At 39.0% G+C, this 16,911-nt stretch overlaps 1 protein-coding gene across 1 annotated transcript in view; it reads right to left on the bottom strand.

The window, feature by feature from the left end:
- Positions 1 to 13,819: 13,819 nt before the first annotated feature.
- Positions 13,820 to 16,911, bottom strand: part of LOC129147995 (zona pellucida-like domain-containing protein 1) — a 44,999-nt gene continuing 41,907 nt past the window's right edge. The window contains exons 10-11 of the mRNA XM_054712180.1: positions 14,394 to 14,423; positions 13,820 to 13,995 (exon numbers count right to left, since the gene is read on the bottom strand). Of these exons, the coding sequence (XP_054568155.1) occupies positions 13,820 to 13,995; positions 14,394 to 14,423 (206 nt within the window). The remainder of the gene's footprint in view (positions 13,996 to 14,393; positions 14,424 to 16,911) is intronic.

Here is a 16,911-nt window from a genome sequence, read left to right as displayed (position 1 = left end):
GTGGCTATTTCTCTCTGCTTCAATTTCTTGACCTCACCTTCTGGAAATAAGCTCTGCCCCCTCAGATTCATCTGGGTGTTTGTTGTTTAGGTGTTTGTTGTCTGCATTTTTGGATTAATTGTTGTTTGTAGTTTGCATTCATCTCTGGGTGTTTGTTGTTTGCATTTTTTGAATTGGTTGTTGTTTTATTGGAGTCTTCTCCCCATATACATATATTTCCCCCCTTCTCTTTTATTTCCTTTCTTTTTTCTCCTACATTTTTCTTTCTCTCAATATCATTTTTGCGCTCATTTTTAATTTTATCTCCTAATTCTCTTAGTGGTTACCTTTATTTGGGGTTGTTAGTATCATGAATACATCTGTGTTCGATGCCTTGTGCAATGTGCCTTGTTGTGTTGTATTTTGTGCCTTTAAGTCAACACAGGAGAGAGAGAGAGAGATACATAACCAGACACCCAGAGAGGAGCGATCATGGGGTGACAAAGAAACAGCATGCATACGAAAGAAAAAGAGGTATCACCAAAAAAGGAAGTAAATGAAATGGAGGCAAGCAATATGTCAGAGAAATAATTCAGAGCAATGGTCATAAGGACACTGAAAAGGTTGGAAGACAAATTCAACAATATGTGTAAGAACCAAGAGGAAATGAAGAACCAAGAAGAAATGAAAAATGACATCACTGCATTAAAGAACTCAATAGAAAGCATCAACAGCAGAACTAGAAGAAGCAGAGGTCCATATCAGAGAGCTAGAAGACAATATAGGAAAAAATACCTGAGCAGAGCAGCATCTAGAAAAAAACTTAAAAAACAGGAGGAGAGCGTAAGGGAACTTTGGGACAACATGAAATGAAACAACATCCACATAATAGGGATGCCAGAAGGAGAGGAAACTGAGTAAGGAATAGGAAACCTGTTTGAAGAAATAATGACAGAAAACTTCCCTGATATAGGGAAGAAAAAACTCACACAATTCCAAGAAGCTCACAGAGTTCCAAACAAAATGAACCCCAAAAGACCGACACCAAGACACATTATAATTAAATTGGCAAACACTAACCACAAAGGAAGAACCTTAAAGATGGCCAGAGAGAGACAGAAAGTTATCTACAAAGGATCTGCCATAAGACTAGTGACTGATTTCTCAACAGAAACACATCAGGCCAGAAGGGAATGGAATGAAATATACAGAGTCATGCAAAGGAAGGATCTGAATCCAAGAATACTGTACCTGGCAAGGCTATCAATCAAAATTTAGGGTAAAATCAGGAGCTTCACAGACAAAAAAGGACTAAGGGAGTTTATTACCACCAAACCAGCAATGCAAGAAATGCTAAAGTGTCTGATGTAAAAAGAAGAAATAGGAAGTGAAGAAGGAACACAGGCATAAAGAATAAAAATGGTTACAAACAAGAACCTATCAATAATAACTTTAAATGTAAATGGATTAAATGCCCCAATCAAAAGACATATGGTAGCTGAGTGGATAAGAAAACATGACCCATATTCTGCTGTCTACAGGAAACCCACCTCAGAACAAAGGACTCATGCAGACTGATGGTGAAGGGATGGAAAAAGTTTTTTCAGGCAAATAGAAATGAAAAAAAGCTGGGGTAGCAATACTTATATCTGACAAATTAGACCTCAAAGTGAAGGCCATAACAAGAGATAAAGAAGGCCACTTCATAATACTAAAGGGAGCAATTCAACAAGAAGATATAACTCTGGTAAACATATAGGCACCAAATAAAGGAGCACCCAAATACATAAAAAACAAACAAACAAACAAAAACTTCTGGAGGATATCAAGTGAAAGATTGAGAGCACTACAGTCATAGGAGGGGAGTTTAATATCACACTAACACCACTGGACAAATCCTCTAAACAAAAAATCAGCAAAGAAACACCAATCCTAAATTACTCACTAGATCAGATGGAATTAATTGACATCTTCAGAACATTTCACCCCAAAGCCACATAATATATATTCTTCTCAAGTGCACATGGGTCATATTCAAAGACAGACCACATATTGGGACACAGGCAAAGTCTCTTCAAATTAAAAAAGATAGAAACAATATCAAGCATCTGCTCAGATCACAATGGCATAAAACTATAAACCAATTACAATAAAAACAATAAAAAAATAAAACACCTGGATGCTAAATAACATGCTATTAAACAATGGGTTACCAAAGAGATCACAGAAGAAATAAAAAGCATCATGGCAACAAAGAACAATAAAAACACAACAATCCAAAATCTATGGGACACAATGAAAGCAGTCTTGAGAGGAAAGTTCATAGCTCTACAGGCCTACCTCAAAAAACAAGAAATAATGGTATTAAATAATCTAACCCTACAACTCCCACCACTCAAAGAGTTAGAAAGAGAGCAACAAGAAAACCCAGTGTAAGCAGAAGGAAGAAAATAATAAAAATCAGAGCAGATATAAATGACATGGAGACAAAAAAAAAAAATTACAAAAGATCAACAAAACCAAGAGCTGGTTCTTTGAAAAGATAAACAATATTGATGAACCTCTAGCCAGGCTCACCAAGAAGCAAAGATAGAAGACACAAATAAACAAAATCAGAAATGAAAGAGGTGAGGTAACAACCGATCCCACAGAAATAAAAATGATTATGAAAAAATACTGTGAACAACTCTATTCCAACAAAATGGACAACCTAGATGAAATGGACGTATTCTTAGAAAACTAAAAGCTCCCAAAACTCAACCAAGAAGAATAAAAAAAACCTGAATAGGCTGATAACTACTGAAAAATTGAAAAGTAATCAAAGATCTTCCAGCAAATAAAAGCCCTTGTCTTGATGGCTTTACAGGGGAGTTCTACAAAGCATTCAATGAAGAATTAAACCTACCCTCCTGCACTGCTGATGGGGATGCAGACTGGTGCAGCCACTGTGGAAGACAGTATGGAGTTTCCTCAAAATGTTGAGAATGGAACTCCCATTTGACCCAGTAATCCCACTTCAAGGACTATATTCCAAGAAACCAGAAATACCAATCAGAAAGGATATATGCACCCCTATGTTCATAGCAGCACAATTTACCATAGCTAAGATTTGGAAACAACCTAAGGGCCATCAGCAGATGAGTAGATTAAAAAGCAATGGGTTGAAAAAAAGATGGTGACCGGCAGGAAGGTAGGGAGAGAGAGAGTGTGAGTGAGGAACCCATAGAGGAGAGTGTAGACGTGTGTGGTATGTGTGTGTGTATGAGCTAGGGTCAGTTAGATTCTGAAGGTCTTCCAAGGGGCTGCCTAACTGGGCAGTCCTAGACGGCGGAGCCCCGTGCACAAAGTGGACACTTCTCGGGGGCTGGTGCGGACGCGGAGACCACGCCATCTTGAGAAACAGAGCTGCCTGAGACTCGGATCCTGGCTTCTGATACAAACCAGGACCCTGCAGCCACTGGGGACAGAGAACTGCTATCACAGCTTCAGACCAACAAACAACAAGAATCCAGACTTCCTGGCAGATTTCCGTGAGTCAAAGAGCCTATCCCCCTCCCTGCAGGCGCGTGGATAGCACCATAGTAACTGATAGACCCACCCCTCGCCCAAGCTGCAGAGCGCCCTCAGCCTCGCTATAGCGCCAAAGTAACTGATAGACCCGCCCCTCACCCAAGCTGCAGAGCTTTGCGCAGGGACGCGCTCCCCCTTACAGAAGTTGGCGCGCAGGACAGAAGCAGCTCCCTGTCGGGAAATCTGTCAGTGTGCACAGAGGGCTCCCCTTCAGGGAATTTGGGGGAATTTGGCTTGTGGGTCACAGCTCCCCCTTCGGGGAATCATAGAGCATGCACAGAGGTGCTTCCCTTTGGGGAATTTGGCATGCAGGATGGACTCCGCCCCCCTTCAGGGAATCTGGGAGAGTGCACGGAGCCAGCTCACCTTCAGGAAATTGAGAGTGTGCGCCCTAGCCGGTTTGGCTCAGTAGAGAGAGCACACACAGGAAGCAGCTCCACTTCAGGGAATTTGGCACGCCGGACACAGCTGCCTGGGATCCCTGACTCACAGAGCATTCACACTAAGAGCCAGTGACCCCAATTGTTGGTGCATGCACACACAGGGACCCTGAATCGCAACGAGAAACCGCACAAGGCAACAGAGACTCTGACACTCCATTCTTGGTGCAGACACAGGGAAACTCTGACTCCTGGTACATACTAAGGATCTCATTTTCGGCACATACCAACAGTGTGGTGCAGACAGGGCCCCTGATTCTAAGTGTGCACACGAGACCACACAGAACACTGGGGACACTGACCCTAGGCAAGTCTGGTTCCCACCAACCAAAGGCAGCCACACGTCCTAGTGTCAGAGCACTTCAGTGAAACTCGGGTGGAGCGAAGTCCCCACAGCACACGGCCCAGGTCCACGCAATGGAAGCTTGAGCTTTCTGGTGATAGCCAGAATGGGGAAATGAAATAACTCACAGAGGAAAGAAAATGTGGAGTCACCAAGAAAGGAAATTAGTGAAACTGAAGCTTGCAACATGACCGAAAAGGAGTTCAGAGTAATGGTTGTGGAATTTATACATCGGATGGATGAGAAAATCAACAACTTATGCAAGAATCAGGAAGAAATGAACAGTGATATAGCTACAATCAAAAACACCATGGAAAGTTTCAACAGTAGACTACAAGAAGCAGAGGACCGAATTAGTGAGTTAGAAGATCAGGTACAGAAACAAGCTCAATCTGAACAGCAATTGGAGAAAAGAATTAAAAAGCAGGAGGAAAGCCTAAGGGAGCTTCGGGACAACATGAAACGAAGTAACATGCATATAATAGGGCTGCCAGAGGACAAGAAGAGCAGCAGGGATTAGAAAATCTATTTGAAGAAATAATGACAGAAAACTTCCCGGATATGGGAAAGATAAAAGTTACGCAAGTACAGAGAGTCCCAAGCAGGATCAACCCCAAAGACCCACACCAAGACATGTCATAATTTCAATGGCAAATATAAATGATAAAGAGAGAATCTTAAAGGCGGAAAGAGAGAGACAGAGAGTTACCTACAAAGGAACACCCATCAGATTGTCAAATGATTACTCAACAGAAATACAACAAACTAGAAGTGAATGGAAGGAGGTATACAAAGTGTTGCAAAGCAAAGGACTGAATTCAAGAATACTATATCCAGCAAGACTATCAATCAAAGTTGAGGGGAAAATCAGGAGCTTCGCAGACAAAAAAAGGCTCAGGGAGTTTATCACCACCAAACCAGCAATGCAAGAATTGCTAAAGGGAATACTGTAAAAAGAAGAAATAAACAGGTAAGAAGGAATACAGACACAAAAATAGATATGACTACAAACAAATACCTTTCTGTAATAACGTTAAATGTAAACGGACCAAATGCTCCAATCAAAAGACATCGAGTGGCTGAATGGATAAAAAAACATGACCCATATATATGCTGTCTACAAGAGACCCACCTCAGAACAAGAGACTCACACAGATTGAAAGTGAAGGGATGGAAAAATATCTTTCAGGCAAATGGAAATGAAAAAATAGCTGGGGTAGCAATACTTATATCTGACAAAATAGACCTCAAAGTAAATGCCATAACAAGAGATAAGGAAGGCCACTTCATAATACTAAAGGGAGAAATCCAACAAGAAGAAATAATTCTGGTAAACATATATGCTCCCAATATAGGAGCACCCAAATACATAAAAAAAACTCCTGGAGGATATCAAGGGAGAGATTAATAGCAATACAATCATAGTAGGAGACTTTAATACCCCACTATCACCATTGGACAAATCCTCTAAACAAAAAAATCAGCAAAGAAACAGCAATCCTAAATGACCCACTAGACCAGATGGAATTAATTGACATCTTCAGAACATTTCACCCCAAAGCCACAGAATATACATTCTTCTCAAGTGCACAGGGGTCATTTTCAAAGATAGACCATATGCTGGGTCACAGGCAAAGTCTCTTCAAATTCAAGAAGATAGAAATTATATCAAGCATCTCTCAGATCACAGTGGCATAAAACTGGAAATCAACTACAATAAATACAATCCAAAGAAATCAAACACATGGAGACTAAACAGCATGCTATTAAACAAGGACTGGGTCACCAGAGAGATCAAGGGAGAAATAAAAAACATCATGGCAACAAATGACAATGAAAACACAACAATCCAAAATCTATGGGACACAGTGAAAGCAGTCTTGAGAGGGAAGTTCATAGCTCTACAAGCCTATTGCAAAAAACAAGAAACAATGGTAATAAATTACCTAACCCTACAACTCAAAGAGCTAGAAAAAGAGCAGCAAGAAAAGCCCAGTGTAACCAGAAGGAAGGAAATAACAAAGATCAGAGTGGAGAAAAATGACATAGAGACCAAAGAAACAATACAAAAGATCAACAAAACCAATACCTGGTTCTTTGAAAGGATAAACAAGATTGATGGACCTCTAGCCAGGCTCACCAAGAAGTAAAGAGAGAGGACCCAAATAAACAAAATCAGAAATGAAAGAGGTGAAATAACAACGGACCCCGCTGAGATACAAAGGATTGTCACAACATACTACGAACAACTCTATTCCAAGAAACTGGACAACCTGAAGGAAATGGACATATTCCTAGAAAAATATAACCTTCCACAAATCAATCAAGAAGAATCTAAAGAGCTCAATAGGCCAATAACTATGGACGAAATTGAAGCAGTCATCAAAAAGCTTCCAGTAAACAAAAGCCCAGGGCCTGACGGCTTCACAGGAGAGTTTTACCAAACATTCAGGAAGAACTAAAACCTATCCTCCTCAGACTATTCCAAAAAATTCAAGAGGATGGAACACTTCCAAGCTCCTTCTATGAAGCCAGCATCACCCTAATACCAAAACCAGATAAAGACAACACAATGAAAGAGAATTACAGACCAATATCCCTCATGAACATAGATGCCAAAATCCTCAACAAAATTCTAGCAAATCGGCTCCAGCAATACATCAGAAAGATCATACACCATGACCAAGTAGGATTTATCCCAGGAATGCAAGGATGGTACAATATCTGCAAATCAATAAATGTGATATGTCACATAAACAAATTGAGATATAAAAATCACATAGTCATATCAATTGATGCAGAGAAAGCATTTGACAAAATCCAAAACCCTTTCTTGATAAAAACTCTCAACAAGGTGGGAATAGAAGGCTCATACCTCAACATAATAAAAGCTATATATGATAAACCCTCAGCAAACATCATACTCAATGGACAAAAACTAAAAACATTTCCCCTAAGAACAGGAACAAGACAGGGATGCCCACTCTCACCACTCCTGTTTGACATAATACTGGAAGTATAAGCCATTGCAATTAGACAAGTAGAAGAAATGAAAGGCATCCAAATTGGAAAAGAACAAGTAAAGCTGTCTTTATTTGCAGACGACATGATATTGTACATAAAAAATCTGAAAGACTCCGTCAAAAAACTAATTGACCTAATAAATGAATTCAGCAATGTAGCAGGATACAAAATTAATGCCAAGAAATCTATGGCCTTTCTATACACCAATAGTGAAATTAACAGACAGAGAGACTAAAAAGGCAATCCCATTTACCATCGCTCCAAAAAAATTAAGATACATAGGAATAAACTTAACTAAGGAGGTAAAAGACCTATACACGGAAAACTACAGGACACTGAAAAAAGAGATAGAGGAAGACGTAAACAGATGGAAGAACATACCATGTTCATGGATTGGTAGAATCTACATCATTAAAATGTCCATACTACCCAAAGCAATCTATAGATTCAATGCACTCCCCATTAAAATACCAATGGCATATTTCACAGACCTTGAAAGAACTCTCCAAAAATTCATCTGGAATAAAAAAAGACCCCGAATAGCCGCAGCAATCCTGAGAAAGAAGAATAAAGTAGGAGGGATCTCAATACCAGATATCAAGCTGTATTACAAAGCCACTATTCTCAAAACAGCCTGGTACTGGCACAAGAACAGACATATAGATCGATGGAACAGAATAGAGCATCCAGATATTGACCCAAACCACTATGCTCAATTAATATTTGACAAGGGAGGCATGAACATACAATGGAATAAAGACAGTCTCTTCAATAAATGGTGTTGGGAAAATTGGACAGATACATGTAAAAAAATGAAGCTAGATCACCAACTTACACCATACACAAAAATAAACTCAAAATGGATACAGGACTTAAACATAAGACGGGAAACCATAAAAATACTAGAGGAATCCACAGGCAGCAAAATCTCAGACATATGCCAAAAGAACTTCTTCACCGATACTGCCCCTAGGGCAATGGAAGCTAAAGAGAAAATAAACAAATGGGACTACATCAAAATAAAAAGCTTTTTTACAGCAAAAGAAACTATCAACAAAACAACAAGAAAGCCCACTGCATGGGAGAACATATTTGCAAATGGCATCACTGATAAAGGTTTAATCTCCAACATCTACAGGCAGCTTATACAACTTAATAAAAGGAAGATAAATGATCCAATAAAAAAATGGGCAATGACCTAAATAGAATCTTTTCCAAAGAAGACAGAAGGAAGGCCAAGAGACACATGAAAACATGCTCAAAGTCACTAATTATCTGAGAGATGCAAATCAAAACAACAATGCAGTACCATATCACACCTGTCAGAATGGCTATCATCAACAAATCAACAAATGACAAGTGCTGGCAAGGATGTGGAGAAAAAAGAACCCTCGTGCACTGCTGGTGGGAATGCAGACTGGTGCAGCCACTGTGGAGAACAGTATGGAGTTTCCTCAAAAAACTGAAAATGGAACCCCCATTTGACCCAGTAATCCCACTCCTGGGAATATATCCGAAGAAACTGGGAACACCAATAAGAAAGGATATATGCACCCCTATGTTCATAGCAGCACAATTTACAATAGCTAAGATCTGGAAACAGCCTAGGTGCCCATCAGCAGATGACTGGATCAGAAAACTATGGTACATCTACACAATGGAATATTATGCTGCCATAAAAAAGAACGAATTCTTACCATTTGCAGCAACCTGGATGGAATTGGAGAACATTATGTTAAGTGAAATAAGCCAGTCAATGAAAGAAAAATACCACATGATCTCACTCATTTATGGATAATAAAGAACATTATAAACTTGAGCAAAAAGATAGATACAGAGGCAGTAAAGCATCAAACAGTCTGTCAAATTACAGCAGGAAGGTTAGGGAGATGTGGGGAAGATAAGAGATCAATCAAAGGACTTGTATGCATGCATATAAGCATAACCAATGGACGCCAAACTCTGGGGGGTGAGGGCATATATGGGAGTGGGGTGGGGGGGACAATGGTAAGATATGTACACATATAATACCTTAATAAAAAAATTGGAAAAAACAAACAAACAAACAAACAAAACAAACAAACAAAACAAAAAAAAACCTATGGTACATTTACTCAATGGAATACTATGCTGCTATAAAAAAGAGGAACGTTTACCACTTGCAACAGCATGGATGGAATTGGAGAGCATTATGCTAAGCAAAATAAGCCAGTCAGAGAAAGATAAATATCACATCATCTCACTTATATGTGAGATATAATGATCAACATAATTTGATGAACAAGAATAGATCCAAAGACAAATGGCAGGGGATGGGGTTAGGTTAGAGAGCAACCAAAGAACTTGTATGCGTGCATATTAGCATAACCAATGGACACAGACACTGGGGTGGTGGGGGCTTGTTCAGGGTGGGAATGAGTGGGGAGGGGGGGTCAAATGGGGGGAAAAGAGGCATATGTAAAACTTAAGACAATAAATAAAAAATAAAAAATAATTTAAAAAATAGAAAGGAGAATTATCTTTTTTAAATGTCACTATTTTAACAAAATTCATTTACAATTATTTTATTAAACAATCACTTTTTACATGTCATCACACCTTACCCCTGAAAGGTAATCAACAGTCTGAGGTATTAAAACTGAAGGAACATTTGGACCTATTCTGTAAGGTTTCAGAAAAGTTAGTATAGCTACATACTACATGCAACAGCAGGTTTGTAAGAACAAAGGTATGTAAAACAGAACCACTTTTATGCAGAAAGGGTGGCAAAAAATAATATGAGATTTAAGTTGCTTGCGAAATGATATGCCTGTTATTCAGTTTTACAATATGGTGTACATAAGTTAAAAGGTCAATAGCTGAAACAGTAGCCATCCTAAAACACAAAAATCAAACTGACAAACTAGTGGCAATGATATTATGTCCCATTCATAGGATTTAATCCTCAGGCCAATGGCAATTCACTTGAAGTATCTGAAATAGAGATTTTCCAGAATATTTCAATATGATCTACATACATTTAGGGTCACATAAATACCATTGTCCATATTTTTCTTTTTGCACAATTTTTCCCTTTATATTAGAAAGTAAATTTGTTAACACAGATATAGTTCAGAAGGTCACATCAAATGTGGTTGTGTATGCATCTGTGACTGTTTGTTATTTGAACCATCAAAGTTATTGTGAAGTATCACAGAGGAGATTTGTTTTTTAAGTAGTAGACTTAATATTGAAGAAATTATCCAGAGACTTTCCAGATCCCACGTCAATCTGATTATGCCTACACCTTGAAAGAGAAAGGTGAGGCCATTATATAGCTAAACATTGTAACATAAACACTTTCTTCAGGCAAATTGGAAGAAAGGCGCTTTTTTGATTTGATGATTTATTTAATTATTAATTTTAGAGTGTAGGTACTTACAGACTGTCCCATGCCTAAGAGGAGGTGGTGGGATTAGCCAAAGAACATATGTGCATACCCCATGGACACAGACAATAAATTTGGTGAAGGTCAAGGTAGGGGATGCGGGGGTGGGTGGAGGTAGGCAAAGAGGGTGAAAAGAGAGGATACCTGCCATTGTGTCAACATTAAAAAATGTTAATAAAAAACAAAACAAAAAGAATACAGATACTTTATTTGAGTCAAATCTAAATTGCATAGTGACTTGCATGTAGTATAATAAATTAAGTACTGAAAAATGGGTCACAAATGTTGAATAGAAATTAGTTTCTACAGAAATTTTTATAGTTAACATAGCATTTCTAGGTTTTGGTGTTTGTCACTGAATTATTTTATTTGTTCAATTGTGTGGATAGCTTGAACAAATGGAAGGTTGTTTTTTTTTGTGGGGATTTTTTGTGTATTTTCTTCTTGTAAGAACAGAGACTGCTTAAAACTTGGCTTTTTAAAATTTTAGCTAAACTGGTAAAGTGTCCAATGCTTCTTGCAGCTTATTATTAGAAGAAAATACTATTAATTCTATAGCAATTATGACACTTTCAAGAAGACACCTTTAAAATAAAGCCTCCTCCACACTATTTGTTTTGTCAGCATCAGAAATTTGTAGAAAAGAAACATATTTTTTGGAGACTCCAACAAAGATATGCAAAATACATTTAACCTATTTTCTCTTTGTTTTAGGGGAGAAAATAAAGGACCTAGATCGTTAAAATCCCACATAGGAACATTATGCTTATGTTTGGGGACAAGGTCCTCTTCCCACAGCTGCAGCTTGCTTTCCCAAATAATGGTTCTTGAGTTAAGAATAATCTTTGCAGTTGTCTCACTGCTGGAAGCACAGCTGCTGGAGAAGAGCCAACACATGCTGACTTGGGGAAACTGATTACAGCCAAAGGAATAATGGTCTATGGTCACTTAGTATCTTTCAGAGGTTAAAAACTACTTTTACTGTTTGATCAGAAATGGATACTCCACAAAATTCCTTTCCAACTAGGTTAAAAAAAAAAAGGTTAAAAAAAACCCCACAACAAACCCATAGACACAGACAAGAGTATGATGATTTCCAGTGGGAAAGAGGTGAAGGAAGTAGAAGAGGATAATGGGATAAATGGTGATGGAAGGAGACTTGACTCTGGATGGTGAACACACAATACAATATACAGATGATGTGTTATAGAATTGTACACCTGAAACCTATTTAATTTTATTAATCAATGTCACCACAATAAATTCAATCATTTTTAAAAAAGACATATTTCCCAAAAGTTTTTCTAGAAAATGAATGTCAATTTGAGAAATCATCCCAAAATACAGGAGGTCATAGAATGAGTAGTTAAATCTCAGATGTCTAAATTGGCCAATTCAATGAAAGTATATTCCCAAGCTGAAACTATTTGGAAAAAAAACAAAAACAGCTTTCATTTCAGGACTGCAAATCTAAATGCCAGTGCATTGGGTTTTAATGCTTATGGGGCAAAATGTAAAAAATTCCTTTTTTTTTTTCTATTCCTATCTTTTATCTCTATAACCAATAATCAAAAGAAAATTGAAATAAGATAAAATATGACTTATCCTATAAGATATAAGTCCTGAATGCCATTTGCTTGTTATCAGTATAATCACTGGTGCCATACAAATATGGCTGACCACATCCATAAGAGACAACAGCAATATTATTAAAACTAGAGGCCCGGTGCACGAAATTCATGCATGGAGGGGGGTTGTCCCTCAGCCCAGCCTGTACTCTCTCCAATATGGGACCCCTCGAGGAATGTCCGACTGCTTGTTTAGGCCCGATCCTGGTGGGCAGTCGGATCCCTAAACGGGCAGTCGGACATCCCTCTCACAATCCAGGATGCTGGCTCCCAACTGCTTGCCTGCCTGCCTTCCTGATTGCCCCTAACCGCTTCTGCCTGCCAGCCTGATCACCCCCTAACCACTCCCCTGCCAGCCTGTGTGCCCCCAACTTCCCTCCTCTGCCGGCCTGGTCACCCCTAACTGCCCTCTCCTGCAGGGTTGATCACCTCCAACTGCCCTCCCTTGCAGGCTTGGTCCCTCTCAACTGCCCTCCCTTGCAGGTCAGGTGCCTCCCAACTGCCCTCTCCTGCTGGCCATCTTGTGGTGGCCATCTTGTGTCTACATGGGGGCAGGATCTTTGACCACATGGGGCAGCTATATTGTGTGTTGCAGTGATGGTCAATCTGTATATTACTCTTTTATTAGATAGGATAGAGGCCTGGTACAGGGGTGGTGGCCAACTGGTTTGCCCTGAAGGGCGTCCTGGATCAGGTGGGCGTTCCCTTGGGGTGTGGGGCGGCCTGAGCGAGGGGCCTGTGGTGGTTTGCGGGCCGGCCACGCCCCCTGGCAACCCAAGCAGAAGCCCTGGTATCTGGAATTTATTTTCCTTCTACAATTGAAACTTTGTAGCCTGGAGTGGAGCCAAGCCTAGGGCTCCCTCCGAGGCTGGCAGCCATTTCTCTTGGGGTTATAATTGAAACTTTGTAGCCTTAAGCGGGTCGGCCTGGCCAAGGTGTACAGAAAGCTTTGCTTCCCCTGTTGCTGGCGGCAACCCTGGCCTGCTCTCTCAAGCTCCATACTTCCACCATTTGTTTGAATTTGTTTACCTTCTATAATTGAAACTTTGTAGCTTGAGTGGAGGCTTAGGCCTGGCAAGGGCAGGCGGAAAGCTTGGCTTCCTCTGTTACCTAGGAAACCTTGCTCTCTGTGGCTGTAGCCATCTTGGTTTGGGTTAATTTGCATACTCGCTCTGATTGGATGGTGGGAATGGCTTGTGGGCATGGCTTGTGGTGTGTCAGAGGTATGGTCAATTTGCATATTTGTCTATTATTAGATGGGATTCTTTCGCTAGCATCACCCTGAAGATCTATACTGTGAAATCTACCAAACCTACAAATATCAAGTGCTGGCTCACATTCAATTCAGTTGGAACTCAGACTGCAGTCACACAGTGAGCCTTCTCTCCAGAGCAAGAATCTGTTGCAGTCAGTCAAAGACTGCATTTCTTATGCCATTCAATACCAAACTATTGGGTGCCTTCTTGTGCAGAAGGGCCAGTGAGCACAGGAGTAGGGAAAAGCTTATGACGCCCAGAATGACCATTCCTGATATCAGTGCGCTGGTGACAGCATTCAGCTGGAATGGTGGTTCATTTGGAGAACCTATAAGTAATAAGACAAACACAGTGGAAAGGCCCAATGTTAGATTCATGTTACCTTATCCCTGTATATATGCAAGCATTTGCCATCGGTATCTTATAGAATAACAGCATGACACTAGATCAAGCAACAATCTATGTGACTGTTTTTAAATTCAATAACCAAAGGATTATATTGTTTCAAAGCTTGGTAGCCCCAGGGTATCAAAAAATAATAGTCATCTATAAAATTCAATAAAAATTGACCAACAGGTCACATATGAATTCAGAAATCCTCAGTGAACTGTTATTTAAAATATAACAAACTAGTAATATATTTAGTTGATTATGAATTTGCAACTGATCACCAAAAAAAATTTAAAAAATCGTAATTTTAGTTTCAGTATATGTTAATTATCTTACCAAGCTGTGAATTGTTGGTTGGAGTCTCATCTGGAAGGGGGAAAAGAAAAAAAAATAATAGCAATATTGTGTCTGCAAACATCTATCTATGTTTATTATAATTCTATAATTACTTTTTACCAACATGTCTTTTCACCTTCACCCATAAGCTCCATGGGGAAGGCAATTGATAATAAAATTTCTCCTAAACCATTCTGTTTTCCAATTTTCCATTCCACATGTGAAAAATTTCATCATCTGTCTGTTCCCCAAGCCCATACTCTGCCACAAATATAATTGAAAATACACTGTTCTGTGTTCTTTTCTGCCAGCTTTGTTTCATCATCATCTCTTTAGTCATGTTAGTGGGGGCAGTAATTGTTAACAGTTATTACATTTTTTTATAGCCCGATAGCCTGCCATTTGTTATTCTGTTCTAGAGAAATAGTCATTATGTAGTGCTGCTCTATTTTAAGTGTTGCCAATTTGCCAATCGAAATCAGCAAAAGCATCATTTTACGCTCCAAGAAGATAAATCCACACTTAATAACAAACTGAAAGGGAAACATGAAGTCTGAGCTCGAGTTGTAGGTTAATTTGCATCTGGGAAGCTGTTGATTTTTCACTTTTTCCTGGCAAACATAATAATAGATGCATGAACACATTCACTTGGCTTTACAACTTTTGTTACCTGTTTAGTAATCATATAGCAATTAACCCTTGAGCTTGTACAATGTGTGGAATTTGTATTTGTGTTTAAATATGTGGTTGTGTGTGCATCTGTGACTGGTTGTTATTTGAACCATAAAATGAGTGCAGTTGACAGATTTTGAAGATAAATATTATGACAATTAATGTGCATATAGTGCCATACAGTTTATAAAGTGCTGTTTTGTATGTTATCACATTTAATCCTCATAATAGCCATATGGTTTATATATGATTGCTACCTCCACTTTACAGATGAAGCAACTTGCATCTGTCACAGCCTCTTTGATAAAGTAAACATATGTTTAAGTAAAAGCTCAGTTTCAGCCTCCTTTTTCTAAAATAATATAAACTAGCCAAGTATGAAAAAATATTTTTAGTCAGAGATGAATATCTCAAGCTACAAAACTCTAGGATCAGTATTTGAAACCATTGATGGGAGAACTTGGTGAGATATTTATAAAACATCTGATGCCATTTCTTTTTAGACATGTGAATCTTGGCAGAAATGATGGTTCCTCTGTTTGATCCCTGAAGAGCAATGCCCAAAATTAATAGAGCACGCATTCTCAGGAATCTTTAGAATGGTGTGGTGCATTGCTATAGGACAAAAAGAAAAACAGCTCCAATTTTCCTTATAAGGCACCCTTAGGAAAATCCTAATCTCCAAGCAACACCCTTTTTATAGACACTTTCTTTTCATGGAAAGAGATGGGATGAAGAAACTCTGATTAATTCATCCAAAAGGTCCATGTGACTCTTCTCTTAAGGCAAACTGCCCCCCTGGAACATGGAGAAGAATATATAACATTCTAAAATTTTTCTAACAGTTATTCTTTGTTTAGAAATCAAACTCATTGGCTCTAAAACATGTTTCTATTAAAAAATAGAAAGCTCCTTTCTCCTATATGGCCCAAATTAGGCAAAAGTACCCCAACTATTTTCTGCACCCTTAGGTTAATAAGAAAAGTCATAATATCCCCTCCTCTCCCACATTATCTCCAACACTTCTGTAAGAACAATATCCCAGATGTCACCCACAAAGGCTTGGCTGTGAACAAAATCTCTGTGGGGACACAAGGCCACATGAGCCATACCAGCTCCAGGTTCTAGGACTCTGAAACCGGAAGCATCCTACGTTTGGCAGATGGCTGAAATCAAGCATATAATACTAGAACATTGTATGGGATTATATTTGATAGTGGATAAATATAGAGAAAATAATTTGATCTGGTTGCTGTTGCTGATGCTCAGCAATATTAGTATTATCACAATTAAAAAAAAAAAAGAAATCAAAGCCCCGTTGAGCCCAGGAAGGGGAGGTAGACATTTTCCAGAAAATTTTTGTCACCACACACTCCTAATTTTTAAAAAATTATTTTTCTATATTTTTGTTAATCCTCAGCCAAGGATATTTTTCCATTGATTGTTAGAGAGAGTGGAAGAAAGGGGGAGAGGCAGAGAGAACAAAACATGATGTGAGAGAGACACATCAGTTAGTTGCCTCCCCCACATGCCCGGACCACCCTTCAGTCTCCGGGCCGATGCTCTATCTATTGAGCCAAACAGGCTAGGGCCACACTCCTGTTTTTTGTTTGTTTGTTTGTTTTTCATGTCCTCTTGTTCTTAACAGACATATATGCCACAATAAACCTTTGGAATTAGATCAGATTAGAAAACTAAACTTGATGGGTTCTTCAAAAACACAACGTTAGCTGAGGACCAATAGGAGAAAAGTGGTCACAGCAATGCCACAGCTGTTCCAAAGCCAGAAGTGGCAGATAAATTATCATTCTCTGCTTTTCTTTCATATAAGTAGTTGAAATAAATG

This window comes from Eptesicus fuscus, chromosome 3 (assembly GCF_027574615.1).
Source record: "Eptesicus fuscus isolate TK198812 chromosome 3, DD_ASM_mEF_20220401, whole genome shotgun sequence".
In the NCBI taxonomy this organism is placed as follows: domain Eukaryota; kingdom Metazoa; phylum Chordata; class Mammalia; order Chiroptera; family Vespertilionidae; genus Eptesicus; species Eptesicus fuscus.
Note: the sequence above shows the minus strand (reverse complement) of the source record. Positions and strands in the feature narration are given on the sequence as shown.